This window comes from Chrysochloris asiatica, unplaced genomic scaffold (genome assembly GCF_000296735.1).
Source record: "Chrysochloris asiatica unplaced genomic scaffold, ChrAsi1.0 scaffold00052, whole genome shotgun sequence".
NCBI lineage: Eukaryota > Metazoa > Chordata > Mammalia > Afrosoricida > Chrysochloridae > Chrysochloris > Chrysochloris asiatica.
Window position 1 is genome coordinate 16435618 of NW_006408570.1, and position 18482 is coordinate 16454099.

The 18482-nt window shown below is 35.9% G+C and overlaps 3 protein-coding genes across 5 annotated transcripts in view; all 3 read right to left on the bottom strand.

The window, feature by feature from the left end:
• EHBP1 (EH domain binding protein 1) overlaps nucleotides 1–18482 on the bottom strand; it is a 529253-nt gene that overhangs the window by 244377 nt on the left and 266394 nt on the right. For all 3 annotated transcript variants that reach the window (XM_006862974.1, XM_006862972.1, XM_006862973.1), the window contains one exon: nucleotides 15926–16163. In XM_006862974.1, coding sequence (XP_006863036.1) covers nucleotides 15926–16163 — 238 coding nt within the window. The remainder of the gene's footprint in view (nucleotides 1–15925; nucleotides 16164–18482) is intronic.
• On the bottom strand, nucleotides 8783–12237 carry LOC102816476 (type II iodothyronine deiodinase-like). Its single transcript, XM_006862986.1, is given in 5 exon segments — nucleotides 8783–8857; nucleotides 8860–8957; nucleotides 8960–9545; nucleotides 9547–9578; nucleotides 12210–12237. Coding segments are annotated over 5 exon segments (819 nt in total).
• On the bottom strand, nucleotides 13559–13777 carry LOC102838955 (protein kish-A-like). Its single transcript, XM_006862971.1, has one exon. It carries the CDS (start codon nucleotides 13775–13777, stop codon nucleotides 13559–13561), a length of 219 nt encoding a protein of 72 aa, XP_006863033.1.

Sequence of the window (18482 nt, forward strand, 5' to 3'; positions counted from 1 at the left end):
GACTGTGTGCTGAAGACCTGGGGGGCACGGGGGAAGGATTGCATGGAGGGGATTGTAACCATGGCAATGAAACTATATACGATAGAATGAATGTAAAACTAATGTTCTCCCATGTAAACTGTCACATAATTCACAATAAAACATTTAAGAAAAAAAAAATCTATCAATAAAAAAAAAAAAAGTTTAAAGGTCTTTTGCTGAAGATTTGTTCAATGCAGTATGTCATTTGACTTCTTGGCTGTATGTCCATGAATTTTTATTGTTGATGTAAGTAGAATGAAATCCTTGACAACTTCATTTTTTCCCTTCATTCATTCACACTGGTAAGACTGTATGTGTGAATGCTCAATTTTTTCAGGTTAAAACTAAATTTCCTACTTTTCAAGAAACCTTGAACAAGGTAGGAGTCTATAGATAAGAAATTTCCAGTAAAGTTAAATCCACACAAACAGAAAGATTAGTAACTACCAGGAGAGGGAGAAGGAGAAATTCAGACAAATTGATAACAGGTACAGAGTTTCTTTTTGGAGTAACGGAAATGTTCTAGCATTACATGCTACTGATGGTTGTAGTACATACTGAGTACAACAAACATCACTCAAGTGTATACTTTAAAATGATGAATTCTATGTTACGTGAAATATATTTCAATTTAAAAAATGCTATTAAAAAAGGATGAGCAGGAAGTATATCTGAAATCTCTTATATACATATGAATGCTTAGCCCTTCCTTATAATAACTTCAAAGACTTGTATAATTTAAGTATTTTTAAATCAATGCATTTAAAAATACTTAAAATAGTTTAAGAAAGGAAAAATTCTTTAAGGAATTAACACAATTTGCACATTTTTTCTGATCATCTATCTTTTGAATAATCTATTTCAGGGTTTTCCACATCATTTGAGTAAACAAGACTTACTCTTATCCTTGTACTATGTACTTGAGAAATAGATTGGTTATATCATTAATTCATTATTAGTTGAAAATTCATCAATAAGATTAAGGAAGTAGAAAATTATCTAAAATAATTTTAAATGACATTCATTCATTGTTTAGAAAATAGCTCATTCAGGAAAAGAATGAGAGGGTAAAAGTTCACTAGGAATAGAATTAACAACAAAAATAAAACTGAAAAAAAATAACATAATATGAAGCAAGGTTATAGATAAATCTGCAGTTTTTTTCCTTTGCTTTTAAAACCTATGTCTCTTTGGAAAAGCTGTCAAAGTTTTTATTTTGCTTGGATCCACAATCAATGCTCATGAAAGCAGCAGTCAGGAAATTAAACAACACATTACATTAGGTAAATCCGCTGTAGAAGACCTCTTTTTACAAAAAAACCAGAAGACCCTTTTTATTGTGAATTGAGTGAAAGTTTACAGACAAGGTTATTAGTTTTACAGTCAACAAATCATACACTTTGTTTCATTTCAATGATAGCACTCCTCTCCATGCAACAACAGTTATCCTGCTTCTTCCCTGTGTTTCTGGTTTCCATTTCACCCATCTTATCATCCCTTCTTAACTTTGTCCTTAGATAAACATTGCCCTATTGATTTTGAATGACTGACCATTCCAAGGTGAGCATACCTTACTAGTGTTGTTGTCTCCCTTATAATCTATCTGCTGCTTGGCTGAAAATTGGGCCACGATTTCCTTTTCATACTTGAACGGTGGTCAAGGGTCATCATCTCAAATTCCACCGATCTCTTCCTGACCAATAAACTTGGTCTTTTTTCACAAAATAATTTGGAGTTTTGTTGTACATTTTATCTCACTCTATTCAGGACCTTCGAATGTAATCCCTTTCAGAGCAGTTGTTAGTGGTAGCTGGGTACCATCGAGTTCTTCTTGTCTTAGAGTCAAGGAGACTGATGTTCATGTTTTCCATTAGACTAACTGATTTGAGAAACTACGTTGACACACAACTATGCCAAAAATGATTTTATGCTTGGACTCAAAAGTCACTTCATAAGTATTCTAAATAAATATTATTATTTTATCAGTTTCCATTCTTGCTATATAAACTAGAATGGTTGAACCAATACCCAAATATTTTAAAAAAAACAAAACTGAGAAACCCATAAGGGTGCTAAGTGTATAAGACTCGTGCTAAAAACACTGCAGGGTGTATACTTTCTCTTGGTGCTGACTGATTTGCTGAGGCACTGAAGGTTGTTTTATACATCAAAGGAATCATCACTACTTATTTATGATAGCTTTATGTTACAGGATCCAGGAAGAATTTGGCAATGGGAGATGAGTCATGAAAGATTTTCACTTGATGAAAGGTCATAAGTTTATTATTGAATTAAGAATAAATTTTTGAAGATTTCTGCTACTGAAGTTGAATCTACATATATTGCAGAAAAAAGATGCCAAATATCAAACAAGCAATTAATACAGAGTTCTTTCCAGACTCACACATCGTCTGATGTGCCATGTTTAAGATTTGTGTGTATGTGCCTACTAAAATGCTGCAGTGTTTATAGGCTCCTACTGGTAACCCCAGATGATTGAGGAATTTCAAATGCTCTTTACTCATGAGAAACTGTTTATAAAGACTATGACTTTCATGTAGAAAAAGAATGGTTAAAGGGAAACACCCAATGATTCTGATTTTAGTTTTTATTAAGGCATTTTAAAAGTTTAAGCAAACATAAGATGTCTCTTTAACTTGTTAATTGGAAAGCACAGGGTGTGTATGTATTGTGTAATGCTCATACATCTTGGAATGACTGAATGCTAGTACTTAAAGTTTGCATTTACATTCAAACAATTTACATTAAAATAATCTAGGTGTGTGGCTATTACTCAGCACCTACACCACCCATGAGTAATTTTATTTTGATTAGCTATTTCAAAAAGAAATATAATACTTTAGAAAAATCTGAGCCAGTTTTTCAGCTCCTGTTTAGTTATCAATTGTTGTTGTTATTAAGTGCCATTGAGTCAGTTCTGATCCATAGCTATCCTGTGTAGGGTTTCTGAGGAGCGACTGGGGAGCTTGAACTCCTGGCCTTCTGGTTCAAATGACTTTGCAGTCTGGCACATTAACTCACAGTGCCACACCAGGACTCTAGTTATCAATTAATTATCAATTAGTACTGAAGAAAAAAAACCTCTGGGTTTGGAATTTGATTATTTATTTTGGTGGAGGGAGGGATGGGGTAGGTAGGAGTAAGGAGTGAGGCTTAGGGCTAGGACTATGGCTAGGCTTATTCTAGGGTTAGTGTTTGGCTTAGAGTTGGGCTAGGGCTAGAAATAACTTGGTGTGGTTTTTAAGATTACAGACAAGTTTTGTTTTGTTTTTCTTGTAATGTACTTGAATTTCTGTTCATTTGGAAGTTCTGTAACTACATCATTCCCTATTTTTACTTTGTTGTTGTTCTTATTGTTACAACTATATCTCTGGTTCTCTATTTTCAGTTTTTCTTTGAATGTTTCCATATTTGGGTTCCGTCTAGGTGATATTGTCATTTACATTAGTCTCAGTTTATTGTCTGCTGTTGCTGATTCTCTGTCCAAAAAATGCCCTTTAGTAATTTTTGTAAGTTTGGTTTGGTTTTTTACAAACTCCTTTAATTTATGTTAACCTGGAAAGGACCTAATTTTGTGTATGTTTGAGGAACATTTTTTTCTGGATATAGAATTCTTGGGTAGCAATCTTTTTCTTTCAGAATTTTATATATGTCATTCCATCGTCTTCTTGTCTGCATGGTGTCTGCTAAGAAATCAGAGCTTAATAAATTTCGACTCATTAACAAACCTGTGTAGGGTTTCTGAGGGTGTAAATCTTTATAGTAGTACAAAGCGCAGTTGATGGGTTTGAACTGTTGACCTTGTGGCTAGCAGTCCAGTGCTTATTGTACACATTGCCATTATAACCCAAAGCTACTTGGTGAATTCTAATTCAGTGATCTTGTATAGGCTTTCCAAGGCTGTAAATCTTCATGGGACCAGAAAGTCTCAAGTTTCTCCCGCAGAGCAGTTGGTGGATTTGAATTGCCAACCCTGTGGTTAGCAACCCAATGTATATACCTTCATGTGAGAAATCTTTTTATTCCCTTCTCAATCCACATATACCAGATTTTGAAAGACTTTTGAACTATGCGTTATTTTTCCTAAAATTTATCAATTTAATTGTTGTTTGAGTATAATATACAGCAAAATATATAACAATTTAACAGTTTCTACATGAACAATTGGAGGCCTGGTATGGTGCTGTGGGTTAATGAGCTGGATTGCAAAGTTGATTTGAACTGCAAGGTTGGCAGTTCAAACTTACTAGCCGATCCTCTGAAACCCTATACAGGGTCACTATGGATCAGAGCTGATTCAATGGCACTTATAAACCATGACAACATGTACAATTTAGTGACACTGACTAAATTCTTCTTGTGCAACTATTCTCACTCTCCTTTTCTGAGTTGTCCTCTTTAATTAACATAAACTCACTTCCCCTGATGGGTCCTATATAGTCTTTGAAGTTGCTGCTGTCGATCTGATCCTATATAGATAGTTCTTAAAAGAGCCTAATGTTTGTATTGTTCAAGTTCAAATGACTTCAGGGGACACTTCTGGCTTAAGGTTCAAAGATTATCTCAGTGCAATACCTTCAGGTACTCATCCACATTCCATGGCTCCATAAAGTCTAGAGTCCTTGAGACTTCAACATTCTGTTCTATGGAATCATTAATCAAAATGCTCATTAATGGTAATAATGCACCACTGAATTCTTTAGGTCTCATGGCAAAGGAGGCGGTTGCTCATGGAAGCAATTAACCAAATATTCCATATCTTCCTCCTATTACTGACTCTTCTTCTTCCTCTGTTGCTCCAGGTAAATAGAGACCAAATTGTTGTGACTTGGATGGCTACCTGTAAGCTTTTAAGACCATAAGCACTACATAAAGAACTAAGAAGTAGAACAAATGTGCTAAATACATTATTAAGTCAATTATTTAGTATATTCCATAAAACTATGTTCTAACCCACCAAATCAAGGAATCAAATCCCATGAGAAGTTGGTTTGGTTGCATTTAAGCAGCCTCTTTTTTGTTGTTGTCATTGTTACAAAAACATCTACCTCACAACTTTTTCAAATGTGTACCTTATTGACAGCAATTACACTAATTGGCTGTGCAATCCTACCACTATAAAACTGTATTTTCCATCATTATTAAGTCCCTTTCTCCATCCCTCTTGTCCTTAGTAACCACTAATAAACTTTGGTCTCATACATTTGCCTTTGATCTTTTTATATAAGTTAAGTAATACAGCATTTGTCCTTTCGTGATCGGCTTATTCACTCAGCATGCTGTCTTCAAGCTCCATCCATAGTACACGATGGTAAACTGCATTTTTGAAGGAATACATGTTTTTCCAAGATATAATACACTAAAGTGCAAGTATTTTCATGAAAAGAAAGGACCGACATAGCCTCAGAACAATTAAACATGTGAATGATCACTCTTAAGTTTTTAAAAATTTTATAAACATTGTTGTTAACAAAGTCATTGTTGTTAATGCCATCACTCCAGTTCCGACTTATAGAGACCCATTATAGGGTTTCCAAGGAGCACCTGGTAGGTTTGAACTGATGACCTTGTGATTAACAATCCAGTGTTTACCTTGCAGTGCCACACTGGATTCCTTTATAGATACTTGTTGTTAAGTGCCACTGAGTTGATTCCAAATCATAGCAACCCTGTATAGGGTTTCTGAGGAGGAGCTGGTGGGTTTGAACCAGGACCTTGCAGTCCAAAATGACTTTGCAGTCCTGCGCATTAACCCACAGCAACACACCAGGACTCACACCACACTAATTATTTGTATCCAAGAAACCTTGAGGCCCAAAATTCCACACAGAGAATTGCTCAATATTTTTATTAATAAAGATGGTTGTCATTTAAAAAAAATTCTTTTTAAAAGATATAATTGAAATACAGTTAACGTCTCATGCCTTTACAGTGTATGATTTGATGGGTTTTTATATATATTTAGTTCTCACTTAATCAACATGGTTAGGTTCCAAAGATCAAAACAGTATGAGAAAATGGAGGCTAACCAAATCAGATCACAAAATGAAGGATGACTACATTATTAAACAACTACCAAACCACTGAGAATCATGGCCTAGATAAGTTGACACATAACCTTAATCACCACAGGCAGTGGTATTCTTGAATTGTACCTGGGTGTTCATTACTAATCAGATATGTGTTGTTAATGCAAAATGTCAGATAATAAATAATGTGTTGTTAATGCAAAATGTCAGAAAATAAATCAAGATAATAAATATTTCCAGCCCCCCCAAAAAAGTTTCCTTGTGATCTTTTGAAATCCATCTCTTCCTTCACCTTTGATCTTAGGCAACCAATGATCAATTTTCCTTCATTCACTATAGATTTTTGCATTTTCTAGAGTGGTATGGTGCTGCAGGTTAATGCGCTGGACTGCAATATTGTTTTGAACCACAAGGTCGGCAGTTCAAGTTCACCGGCTGCTCCTTAGAAACCCTATAACAGGGTTGCTATAAGTTGGACCCAACTTGATGGCACTTAACAATAACAACATACAGTAGGCACTGTTTGTTTAAATTTTGCTTCTTTCACTCAGCATAAATCGCAGATTCATCCATATAGTTATTTATATTAACAGTCTGCTCTTTTTTATGACTGAGTAGTATTTCATTGTCTGGATATATCACAATTTTTTTAAAAATCCATTAGTCTGTTGATTGACATTTAGGTTAATTCTATTTGGGGGTTATTGCACACTATAAGAATATTCATGTGGAAGTCTTTTTGTAGACATATGCTTTCATTTCTCTTGGGTAAATATCTAGGAATGGAATGGCTGGGTTAAATAAATATATGCTTAGCTTTTTCAGCAACTGTCAAATTGTTTCTATAGTTATTGCACCATTTAGAGCTCTTTGCATTCTATGAAGAGTTTCAGTGACTCCACAATACTTGGTATAGCCAGTATTTTAAAATTTAGTCACTGGAAGGGCAGAGAACATCGAGGTTAGTTGACAGAACATAGTTCACAAAGAAAATGTTACATATTCTACTTTGATGAGTAGAGTGAATGGAGTGTTAAAAGTTTGCAAGTGGCTATCAAAGGCACAGCCATTGGTTTCTCCCTATCTGGAGCAAAAATGAGTGAAGAAAACCAAAGATGCATGGAAACAATTAGTCAAAAGGACTACTGGACCACACAAACCTCAGCATCCATGACCTGGAGACCAAGAGATCTAGATGGTGCTGGTTTTAAACCTCCACTCTAATTGTAGAAGAAAAAAGAGGAACAAAACTCAAAATCATAAAAAAGGCAAGGCTTTCTAGTCTGACAGAGACTGCTGAAACTCCAGACTATGGCCCTCAGACAACCTTCAAACCTGAAACTGAACGCACTCCTATGGCTCAACTTTCAGTCAAACAGTAGACAGGCCTACACGGCAAACAATTACACCAGGGAGACACACATTCCTTAAAACAATCAACCATAGGAGATCAAAAGGGCAGCATTGTCCTAGGGAGAGAGCTAGGCAGGGATAGATAGGAAGTATAGACAAATGTAAATGGAAAACACAGGGAGAAAGTAGGATGAGTGCTGTTACATTGTGGGGACTGAAATCCATGTCATGAAACAAAATATGTATGAATTTACTATGTTTCACACAAATCACAATAAAAAGTTAAGTAAAAATTCAGTCATTGAATGGGTGTGCAGTGGTATCTTAATGCGGTTTTAATTGCATTCTCTCTTTTTTTCTCTTGATCTACTGGTTTTACCTTTAATAGGTATCATGGAGTATAATAAATACAAAATGTTCATGTTTCAAAAAATTATTTCTGCCAATAACTGATAAACACAAATAATAAAAGTATGCTTTTCTTTCCTTTCAATCCCCCTCTCTCCTGTAATCTAAGAGTATATAGTAAACACATTTTTACATGTGTATACTACATGCTATGTTTAGTTGAGCTTCTTTTCAAGGCTTACTTATGTTTATGTACTTCTGTGGCTAATAAATTAGGCCCACTCTCTACAGTTTCAAGGCTTTATGAACCCTCCTAATCTGTTGACATCCTCTTTCTCAGCTTATAAATTTGATTTACTTCTGTTTCTCCAATTGTCTAGAAGGTAACTCTCAGACCTCACATGATCATTCTAAATCTCCAGGTTAAAGGATAATTCTTGGTAACTATAAGTACACTTGTTAATTTCAGGCATTTAGGTTGGCATACAGAATTGGCATACTAAAAACCTGAACAGGAGAAACTACAATAACATGTTAAATAAACACCAAAGTCCTAACTAACCACATGGCCTGAGCTCAAGGATTCATCATGAGTAGGTATATGAGAGTTCCCACTTCAGTACTATCCATGCTGAATAATATCTAAGTGATATCCCTTATCCTAGCATAGGTAAGTATTCCTAAAATAGCAATTCTTTAGTTTTTTTCTTCTTGTCCCAAAGCATTCATCAGTTGTATCTTTGCCTTCTCAAGGCAAAATGAGCACGTGCTAAATAAGAGTTTCTTCTTCTCCATCTTGAGATCTTTTCACTGAAGGTTTTTCTCTAGGAAGAGAGGGATAGGGCTGCTATTTAGCCAAACATCATTTGAATGGTGAATAAGTATTGATTGATGTTCTTCTGATATGTATGTAAATTCTTGTCTTTCAGTGATGCAATGGGATTTAGTTGAAAAAAAGAATTCAGTTCTTAGTTTTCTTTGTTTACATATTTTAAAACAATAAGCTCTATTTAACCAGCTAATCTTGATTATCTCTTACTGAAATTCTTCTCTAGTCAACGCTGCACTTCTTGAATATTATAGCATTATAGCAGACGGGACCATTTCCTCCCAGATACGCAGTTTTCTGTCTCTGCACAATGCACACATGACCAAAGGCTACCCAATATGCTACACTGGCATTGTATCAGCAACAACACAACACTGGGGCAGCAAGGAGAAATGCTCCAGAAGCTTGTGAGCTGCTGCGCATAGTTCCTCCTGGTTCCAGTGCTTCTTCACCTCAAAAGACAAAGAGGAGTCCCCAGGCACCACCCAACCATCTGAAGGATGAGCCTCATCAATAGAGACCAACAGGAAGTCAGCCACTGAAGAGAACTCTTCCATCAGTTTGCTGAAGGCTGGCAGTTGGCTAGTAAAAGGAGGTCAAGTGGCTGAGCCAAAGTTGACCACTAGTGGTCGCTCAAGGCTGGCAAAGTCAAGAAGATGCCATTTTGCTCTGTCAGCTGTCTTTTCCTGGGCACCATTTCCACTCTTGTCACCTCCTTCAGAATTGGAGATATGCACCACACTGGAATTAGGTGTATCTTCACCTAATTTCATCTGTTTGTAGGCATCCAGTAGGAAGCTCTTTCAGACATAGCGCTGTCCCTTGGAGGTCAGCATGTGCCGCCACTCTCCACAAGTAGACTTGGAGCGGCTCTACAACAGCACCACATGCTTGAGGAGAATGACTGAGTCATAGTGCACCAGGAAAAGGCAGTTGGAGAAAAAAAACTGGCAGAATTTCCAGTGTGATCAGCAAGCCTAACTGAGGATGCCCATCTTTACTGCCTCATGAATCAGTTCCCTTGTTAACTGCATTCTCTTGATGACTAATGATACCGATCAGCTTTTCATACACTTATTACCCACTCTTATCTAACTTTGGGAAAATTCATTTTCACATCTTTTTTAAAAAATTCAGTTTGTCTTATTACTAAGTGTTTTTTTCTATATATTCTGTATAGAAGTCTTTTGTCAGCTATGTGTTTGGCAACTATAATTTACATAACTATGGCTTGCATTTTCATTTTCATAGTGTTTGAAGAAAAAATTGTTTTGTTTTGGGGCATGTTGTTGTTGATGCTAGGTGCCATCAAGTTGGTACCGACTCATAGCGACCTTATGTACAGCAGAAAAAAACAATGCTCAGTCCTGAGTCAAACTCACAATTGTTGCTATGCCTGAGCCCATTGCAGTTGCCACTGTGCCAATCCATCTCATTGGATTCTCTCTAACCCTTCACTTTACCAAATATGATATCCTTCTCCAGGGACTGGTCCCTCCTGATACCATGTACTTCTTCCAACAAACATCTTTTAGTTCTTTTAGCAGTCCATGGTACTTTCAATACTTTTCTCCAATACCTTAAATAAAATATATCAATGCTTCTATGGTATTCCTTATTCACTCTCCAACTTTCCCATACATAACAGGTTATTAAAAATACCATGGCTTGGGTAAGGAACATCTTAGTCCTCAAACTGACATCTTTGCTCTTGAATGCTTTAAAGATCTTTTGTGTGGCAGATTTAACCAGTGCAATACATCCTTTGATTTCTTGACTACTGCTTCCACAAGTGTTGATGGTTGATATAAGAAAAATGAAGTCTTTAACAACGTCAATCTTTTCTCCATTTATATGGATGTTGTTTAGTGGTCCAGTGCTGAGGAATTTTGTGTTCTTTTCATTGAGATGCAACCCATGCTGAAGTCTGTGGTCTTTGGTCTTCATCAGTAAGTATTTTAAGTCTTCTTCCCTTCCAGCAAGCAAGGTTGTATTATCTGCATATCACAGGTTGTTAATGAGTCTTCCTCCAAACCTGATGCATGTTTTTCTTTATATAATCCAGCTTCTTGGATTATTTGCTCAGCATACAGACTGAGTAAGTACGGTGAATGACTACAACACTGGTGCATACCTTTCCTGATTTTAAACCATTCGGTATTTCCTTGTTTTGTTCAAACACCTGCTTCTTAGTCTATGTATGTACAGTTTTATCATGAGCACAATTGTTTCAGAATAACTTATTCTTCGCAATGCTGTACATAGCATGTCATGATCCACACAACAGAAAGTCTTTAAGTAGTCAATAAAGCAGAGGCAAACATTTTCTGGTATTCTCTGCTTTCAGCCAACATCCATCTGATATCAGCAATGCTATCCCCCATTTCACATCCTCTTCTAAATCCAACTTGAACCTCCGGAAGTTCTCTGTCAATGTACAGTTGCAGCTGTTTTTGTATTACCTTTAGTAAAACTTTACTCTTATGGAATATCAATGATATTTGTCCAATGATTTCTGCATTCTGTTGGGTAACCTCTCTTTGGAATGGGCACAAATATGGATCTCTTCCAGTCATTTGACCAGGAAGCTGTCTTCCAAATTTCTTAACAGAAATGAGTAAGTGCATTCAGTGCTGCATCGGGTTGTTGAATGATTTCAATTTGTATTCCATCTATTCCTTGATCTTTGCCAATGCCTTCAATACACATTGGAATTATTCCTTCAGGACAACCAGCTCTTGATCATATGCTACCTCTTGAATAATTCATCATCGAACATTTTTTTTTGGTACAGTGACTCTGTGTATTCCTTCTATCTTCTTTTGATGCTTTCTGCATTATGCAACATTTTGACCATAGAATCCTTCAATATAGCAAGCAGAGTGTTGTATTTTTACTCTAGTTCCCTCAGTTTGAGAAATGCTGAGCATGTTCTTCCATTTTGGTTTTCTAACTCCAGGTTACATCCTGGTACATTTCACTATAGTATTTGACTTTGTCTTCTGGATTGTCCTTTGCAATTTTCTTTTCAGTTCCTGTACCTCCTCACTTATTCCATTTGCTTTAGCATGTCTGTGCTAGTGAGCAAGCTTCAGAGTCTCTTCTGACATCCATTCTGGTCTTTTCCTGCTTACTTCCTGTATTGTTTTTGATGTCATCCCATAACTCTTCTGGTCTTCAGTCTTCAGTGTCTAACACATCAAATCTGTTCTCCAAATGATCTCTAGATTCACATGGGTTATATTCAAGGTCATAGTTTGGCTTTCATGGTTGGTTTAATTTTATCTTCAGCCTGAATTTGCATATGAGCAACTGATGGTCTGGTTCCACAGTCTGCCCTTAGCCTTGTTTTGGCTGATGATATGGTGCTTTCCCACCATTTCTTGCCACAGATGTAGTCAAATAAGTTGGATTTCAGTGTATTCTTTTTGGTGAAGTCCATGTGTATAGTCATCTTTTATGTTGTTTTAAAAAGGTAGGTGCAGTGAAGAAGTCATTGGTCTTGCAAAATTCTATCACGTGATCTCCAGCATCATTTCTATCACCAAGGCCATATTTTCCAAATATTGATCCTTGCTCTTTGCTTCCAACCTTTGCATTCTGATTACCAGTATTATCAGTACATCTTGATTTCATGTTTGATCAACTTCAGATTGAAGAATTTAGTAGAATTCTTCAATTTCTTCATCACTGGCATTAGTGGTTGATGCATACATTTGAATATAATGGTATTAACTTATTTGTAGGTGTACAGATATTATCCTATCTTGATATGATCTTTTTGATGATAAACGTGATGTCATTGCTCTTCAATTTGTCATTCTTGGCATAGTAAACCATGTGACTGTCAGACTCAAAATGGCTAATATCAGTCTATTTCAGCTCACTAATGCCTAGGATATCAATGTTTATGCATTCTATTTCATTTCACTCCCCCCCAAGGCATATCGATAAGTATATTTGAAAACTATTTTTCATCACCTACTAAGTACAAAAGCAAAAGCTACCAGATTCCAGTTCAAGTGGACAGACAAATGTAAACTAGATTTAAAGTGCTGTTTTTAAAAAACAAAACAAAAATACAGTTTGAATTTGGGACAGTTATTTGATTTTCAAAGACTTGAAACTAAAATAATGAAAAACACATAGAATCATTGTAATTGTTCTATTTTGTTCTTTTTACTCTAAGAATGGAGTCTTATTCAGAGACAGATAATTAGTTGGTCAAATTTATAATCAAGGCATTTTTCTATACTTGACCAGAGCATACTATACAGTAAACTAGTCTTAAGTTATGTTAAATATGAACATTTTCCTAATAAAACTCTGAAGTCACATCTCATTTATCTCCCTTCTTAAGAAATACAGGCTTATTTTACCTAGCTAAAAAGTCTATAATAAACTATAGAGTTTCCTAAGGGGAGAGCTACTCTGGTTAACATGAATTCAAATGGTGTGGCCAGTGGAAAAGCAAGCATTATAAAATATGAATGCAATCCTTACCCATATACATTGAGCCATTTTTCCCCCATTAAAAAAAAGTAGTCCCAAAAAAAAAAGTCTCATTCTATAAAGATTTATCACTTACAAATCACAGGAAAGGAACTTGAGTAATAATTACCAATTCTGTTTTCTATTATATATATGCCCAAGAGATATCTCACTAAAAATTGGTATCTAATATAACAGAATGACACTGGCAGAATGTAATATTGTAGTGACAATATTGACGTTGATTGTTATAGACATATTAAACTCATTGAGTATTAAATGGTTACATCTTGATGATTTATAGAGAACACTGGTCCAATAAAAAAACTGGAGAACAGCAGCTGGAAATGCATCTCACTCAATGTTCAGAGATAAAAGGGTTAACCATTCTTTCCATTATTTTCTGCATCAAAGTCCTTTTTCATATTGAAATCTGATGGCAGTTAAATTCTAGAGTTTTTCCAAGCTACTGTATGAACAGGATGCTGAAGGCCATCACTATGCAGCATACTGCAACATAAAGACTCTTCCATTCACCAATTCTGGCACAGTTCCAAAATGTACCCAACAATCCAGTTTTATTTCTGTCCAGGATACTGGGTGTCAAGGATCGGATATAAGCACAGGTACATATAAGCAGCAAGATTACACTCAACAGACTCTGAAAATTGAAAATGGCAGACATAGTGAAGCTGGTGAAGACCCAACCACATCACCCTTCCAGGCCCAGGGCGGAAAAGGTGCCTCCATTTCATTTTTGACAATTTCCAATTTTCCTAGATTCATACTTCAGACATTCCATATTTCAATTATTAATGAATATTTATAGCTATTTCTCTTCATTTTGTTGTTCCCTATCAGCAAATGCAGGTTCCAAAGGCTTTATTTCATTCGTGTCTTCATGGTCAAATCTACTATGAGGAGACAGCTCGTCCCTGTCATATTTTGAATGTCTTCCAACCTGTGGTACTCATTTTCCAGCACTATGATCTGACAATATCCTGGTATTCTTTATCAAGTTTCAATATTGAATAATCTGATGCTGACAATGTTCCAATGATATTCATAAGGCTTTCAGTGATTAAATATTTGGAAGTAATCCGTGTCTCATTCTTCCTAGTCTGTCTTTGTCTGGAAGTTCAGATGAAACCTGTCCACCGTGGCTGACCCTATAGGTATTTAAAATACCCATGGTATAGCTTCCAGAATCACGGCAACATGCAAGCCACTACAGTCTGATAAACCAATAACTGAGTGGTAGATACTAAACATTAGTGAGCTGAAATGGACTGGTATTGACAATTTTGAATCAGACAATCATACGGGTTACTATGCTAGGAACAAAAACTGAAGAGGAATGGCGTCACATTCATCGCCAAAAAAAAAAAGAATATTGCACGATCTATCTTGAAGTACAATGCTATCTGTGATAGGATAATATTCATACAACTACAAGAAAGACCAGCTAATATCATTCTTCTAGTCTTCGGTTACTAGTGTCTAGCGTATGAAATCTGTTCTTCAGATGGTCTCGAAATTCATTTTGTGTGTGTGTTTTCCATTTTTGAAGGTCTCTAAATTTAGACGAGATGTCTTCAAAGTAGAGTTTACCATGATGACACGAATGAAATAAAGCGTTCAGGACCTTCATTTGCTGATGGGGGAACAACTCAAAATGACAAGAAATAGCTGTTAACATCCATTAATAACTGGAACATGGAATGTATGACGTATACATCCAAGAAAACTGAAAATTGTCAAAAATGAAATGGAATGCATAAACATTGATATCCTAGGCATTAGTGAGTTGAAATAGACTGGTATTAGACATTTTGGATCTAAAACAATCACATGGTTTACTATGCCAGGAATAACAAATTGAAGAGCAATGGAGTCACATTCATCATCAAAAAGAACATATCAAGATCTGTCTTTAAGTACCATGCTACCTGTGATAGGATAATATCTGTACACCTACAAAGAAGACCAGTTAATACCAATATTATTCAAATTTGCGCACCAACCATTAAAGCCAGAGATGAAGAAATTGAAGAATTCTACAAACTTCTTCAGTCTGAAATTGATCAAACATGCAATCAAGATGTATTGATAATTACTGGGGATTAGAATGCAAAGGTTGGAAGCAAAGTGGAAGAATTAGCAGTTGGAAAGTATAGCCTTGGTGAGACAAACAATGCTGTTGTTGTTAAGTAGCACTGTGTCAGTTCTGACTCATATCGACTCTGTATAGGGTTTCTGAGGCTGTAAATCTTTTCGGAAGCAGAAAGCTGCAACTTTCTTTCACAAAAAAAACTAGTAGGCTTAAACTGCTGACCATGTGGTTTATAGTTCACTGCTCATCATATGGAGCCACAGAGTTCCCTAAATATAGATTGTCCCTAATTTATGAATGTTATGATATGACTGTTTAGCACTTAAGTAAATTTTCTCACGAAATCAACCTCATAAATAATTATTAGGTTTTCATTACCGACCAAAAATATAATGGAAGTGTCAGCTGAAAATACCTAGATGCCATTTATAACATGGTTTCTATTGGAAGATATAATTGGAATCCCAAGAGATTCCAAGAACACATCTCCGCAATTATTAGTTAAGCGTGTACACACCATTTTGGTGATTGGTGGTGTGTTGGGGAGTACAAGGGTTAGGAATATAGAAGTTCAGATAGGGGAAGAGTAAGCTACTAACTTGTAAATTGTACAGTAACATAGATACACATCTCTTTTTACTCATGTAAAATTATAATGAAATAATATCTCTTTAATCTAGAGAATGACCTATGATTGATAACAAATTGAAATGTACTTACTCATCCAATTCTTCTTCAGTTTTAGAGCTATCAGCATAGAGGTACTTGCTCATGTCCACAGGCCTTACATTTTTTCTTTTTGTAGACAGAGGAGGAGAATCCTTTATAGTCAAAAAGGGATCTGGCTCATCAAATGGGTTCAAATGCTGTGCAGTCTGTAACTCTTCAAAGGGATTATAGCAATTACTATAAAATGATCCTTCTGGTTTTTTAGGTGAAGTGGTTTCAGTGACTGGTTCTACAAAACAATAATAAAAGATTATTTAAAGCTTATCAATGTTATGGTATTTTCCTATATTTTAATGATTTAAAAATATACAATCTTGAATTAATTAACTCTATGGGACTGAAAGTTACAAAGCAATAAAGAAATAAGACTATAACTTAGAGGGTCGAAACTGACTCTACGGCACTTAACAATAATAACAAAAGAACCCTAAATTTGGAAGAAATTATAACTTAGATCTTTGGTTACTTCTTTAGGAATTTCTTTTTTTTGTTTAGAGCCGTTGAATCGGTTCTGACTTGTAGCAACCCTATTAGGGTTTCCAAGGTTTTAAATCTTCACAGGAGTGGAAAATTCATCTTTCTCCTGAGGAGCAGCTGGTGGGCTTCAAGAACAGACTTTGTAGTTTGCAGTACACTGCTTATCATATGGAACCACCATGCTCCCTATTCAGAAATGATGTTCCCAAAATGGCATGTTTGGGTTGTTAATGTGTCAAGAGAGTTTTTAAACTCTAGGATAAGCACCAGACCACAAGGTCATCTGGACTCCAAGGTCATTTGGACCCCAAAGTAATTTGAATCTCAAGGTTGGCAGTTAGTAGCAATGTCTGTATTGTTGTTGTTGCTGTTTAGTGCCATCGAGTGAATTCCAACTCATAACAACCCTGTTGAGGGTTTCTGAGGAGTAACTGGTCGGCGTCACGTGGGCCTTGTGGTTAGTAGCCCAGTGCTTATTCTACAGCACCAGACCAGGATTTCAACATTAGCATAATTTATTATGACTCTTGGTCACTGGACTGTGAATCACAAGGTTGGCAGTTTAAACCACCAGCTGCTCTTCAGAAAGTCTATACAGAGTCACTATGAGCTGGAACTGACTTGATAGCACATAACAAAACAAACTATTATATAAAAGGATTTCAAAAAGTTTGCTGAAGAATTAGATTATCTTTTAATTCTATTTTTCACAAACGTTTTTAAAGTCCCCTCATATATCATGTTTGGTAAGGTGGAGGGTCAGAGAAAAAGAGGAAGACCCCCAGCGAGATGGACTGGCAAAGTGGCAGCATCAATGGGCTCAAGCATGGCACCAATTGTGAGGTTGGCCCAGGACCGGGCAGTATTTTGTTCTGTTGTGCATAGGGTCGCTGTGAGTCGGTACTGAGTTGATGGCACCTAACAACAACAACAACAATAACATATAGTCCTGGTGTGGTGCTGTTGGTTAATGGGCTGGACTGAAAAGTTGGTTTGAACAGCAAGGTTGGCATCTCAAGCTCACCAGCTACTCCTAGGAAACCCTATACAGGGTTGCTATGGATCAGAACTGACTCATCAGCACTTAACAACAACATATATCATTTGGAGTCCTAGTGCAGTGCTATAGGATAAGAAGTGGATTGCTAAACACAAGTTAACTGTTAGGGTTGGCAGTTCAAACCCACCAGCTGCTATATAGGGTTGCTATGAGTTATAACCAACTCGATGGCATGTAACAACAACATATATCATTTTGGGTGATAAGAAATCATGTAAACAACAAAAGAAAACTGGATCTTTAAGTTAAATTTTTCTAACATTTGTATTATGGTATGTCAATTTTTGAAATTTTAACTCTTTTAATGATGCAATATTCTAATGTTGCTTATTTGATTTCATTAACTGATTGCTTGTTACCCAAAACAATATATGAGTGGGCTTTAAAATTTTTGTGGAAAAACTGAATTTTTGAAAAGATGAAAGAATTCTTCCACGAACATTTTAAAGCCCCTTTCTGAAATAAAATTTTGTTTTTAAAAGAACATGAAATTACTTTAATTTTGAAATGGTCTTTTAGCAGTTACACAAAAACTACTTGTTGTTGTTAAGTGCTGTTGAGTCAGATCTAACTCATAGTGACCCTGCATGGTGTTTCCAAGGAGCAGCTAATGGATTTGACTGCCAAGCTTGCGGTTCAAAACAACCTTATGGTCCAGTGTGTTATCCTGCAACACCACACTAGGTCCAGGACCTGTAAATTTAGTTTGTATCAAAATTATACCCATGTCACTGAATTGTTTCCTAAAAGTCTTCAAAGAGAAAGCTGAATGTCATAAGACCTTAAATCTCAAGCGCTTTTAATGAGATGTCTGAGTTTCTCAATATAACTAGAGCCCAATCAATATTCTATTTAATAATGCAAATTAATATATAAGCTTCCTCAGTTTAAAAGCATTGCATTAAAATCATGATAAATTTATCATTAAAAAAATGATATATTTTTGAGAACAAACAAGATGGCGGATCAGGTGGACGTATAGCAGAGAGCTCCGCCAATAACAACACAGAA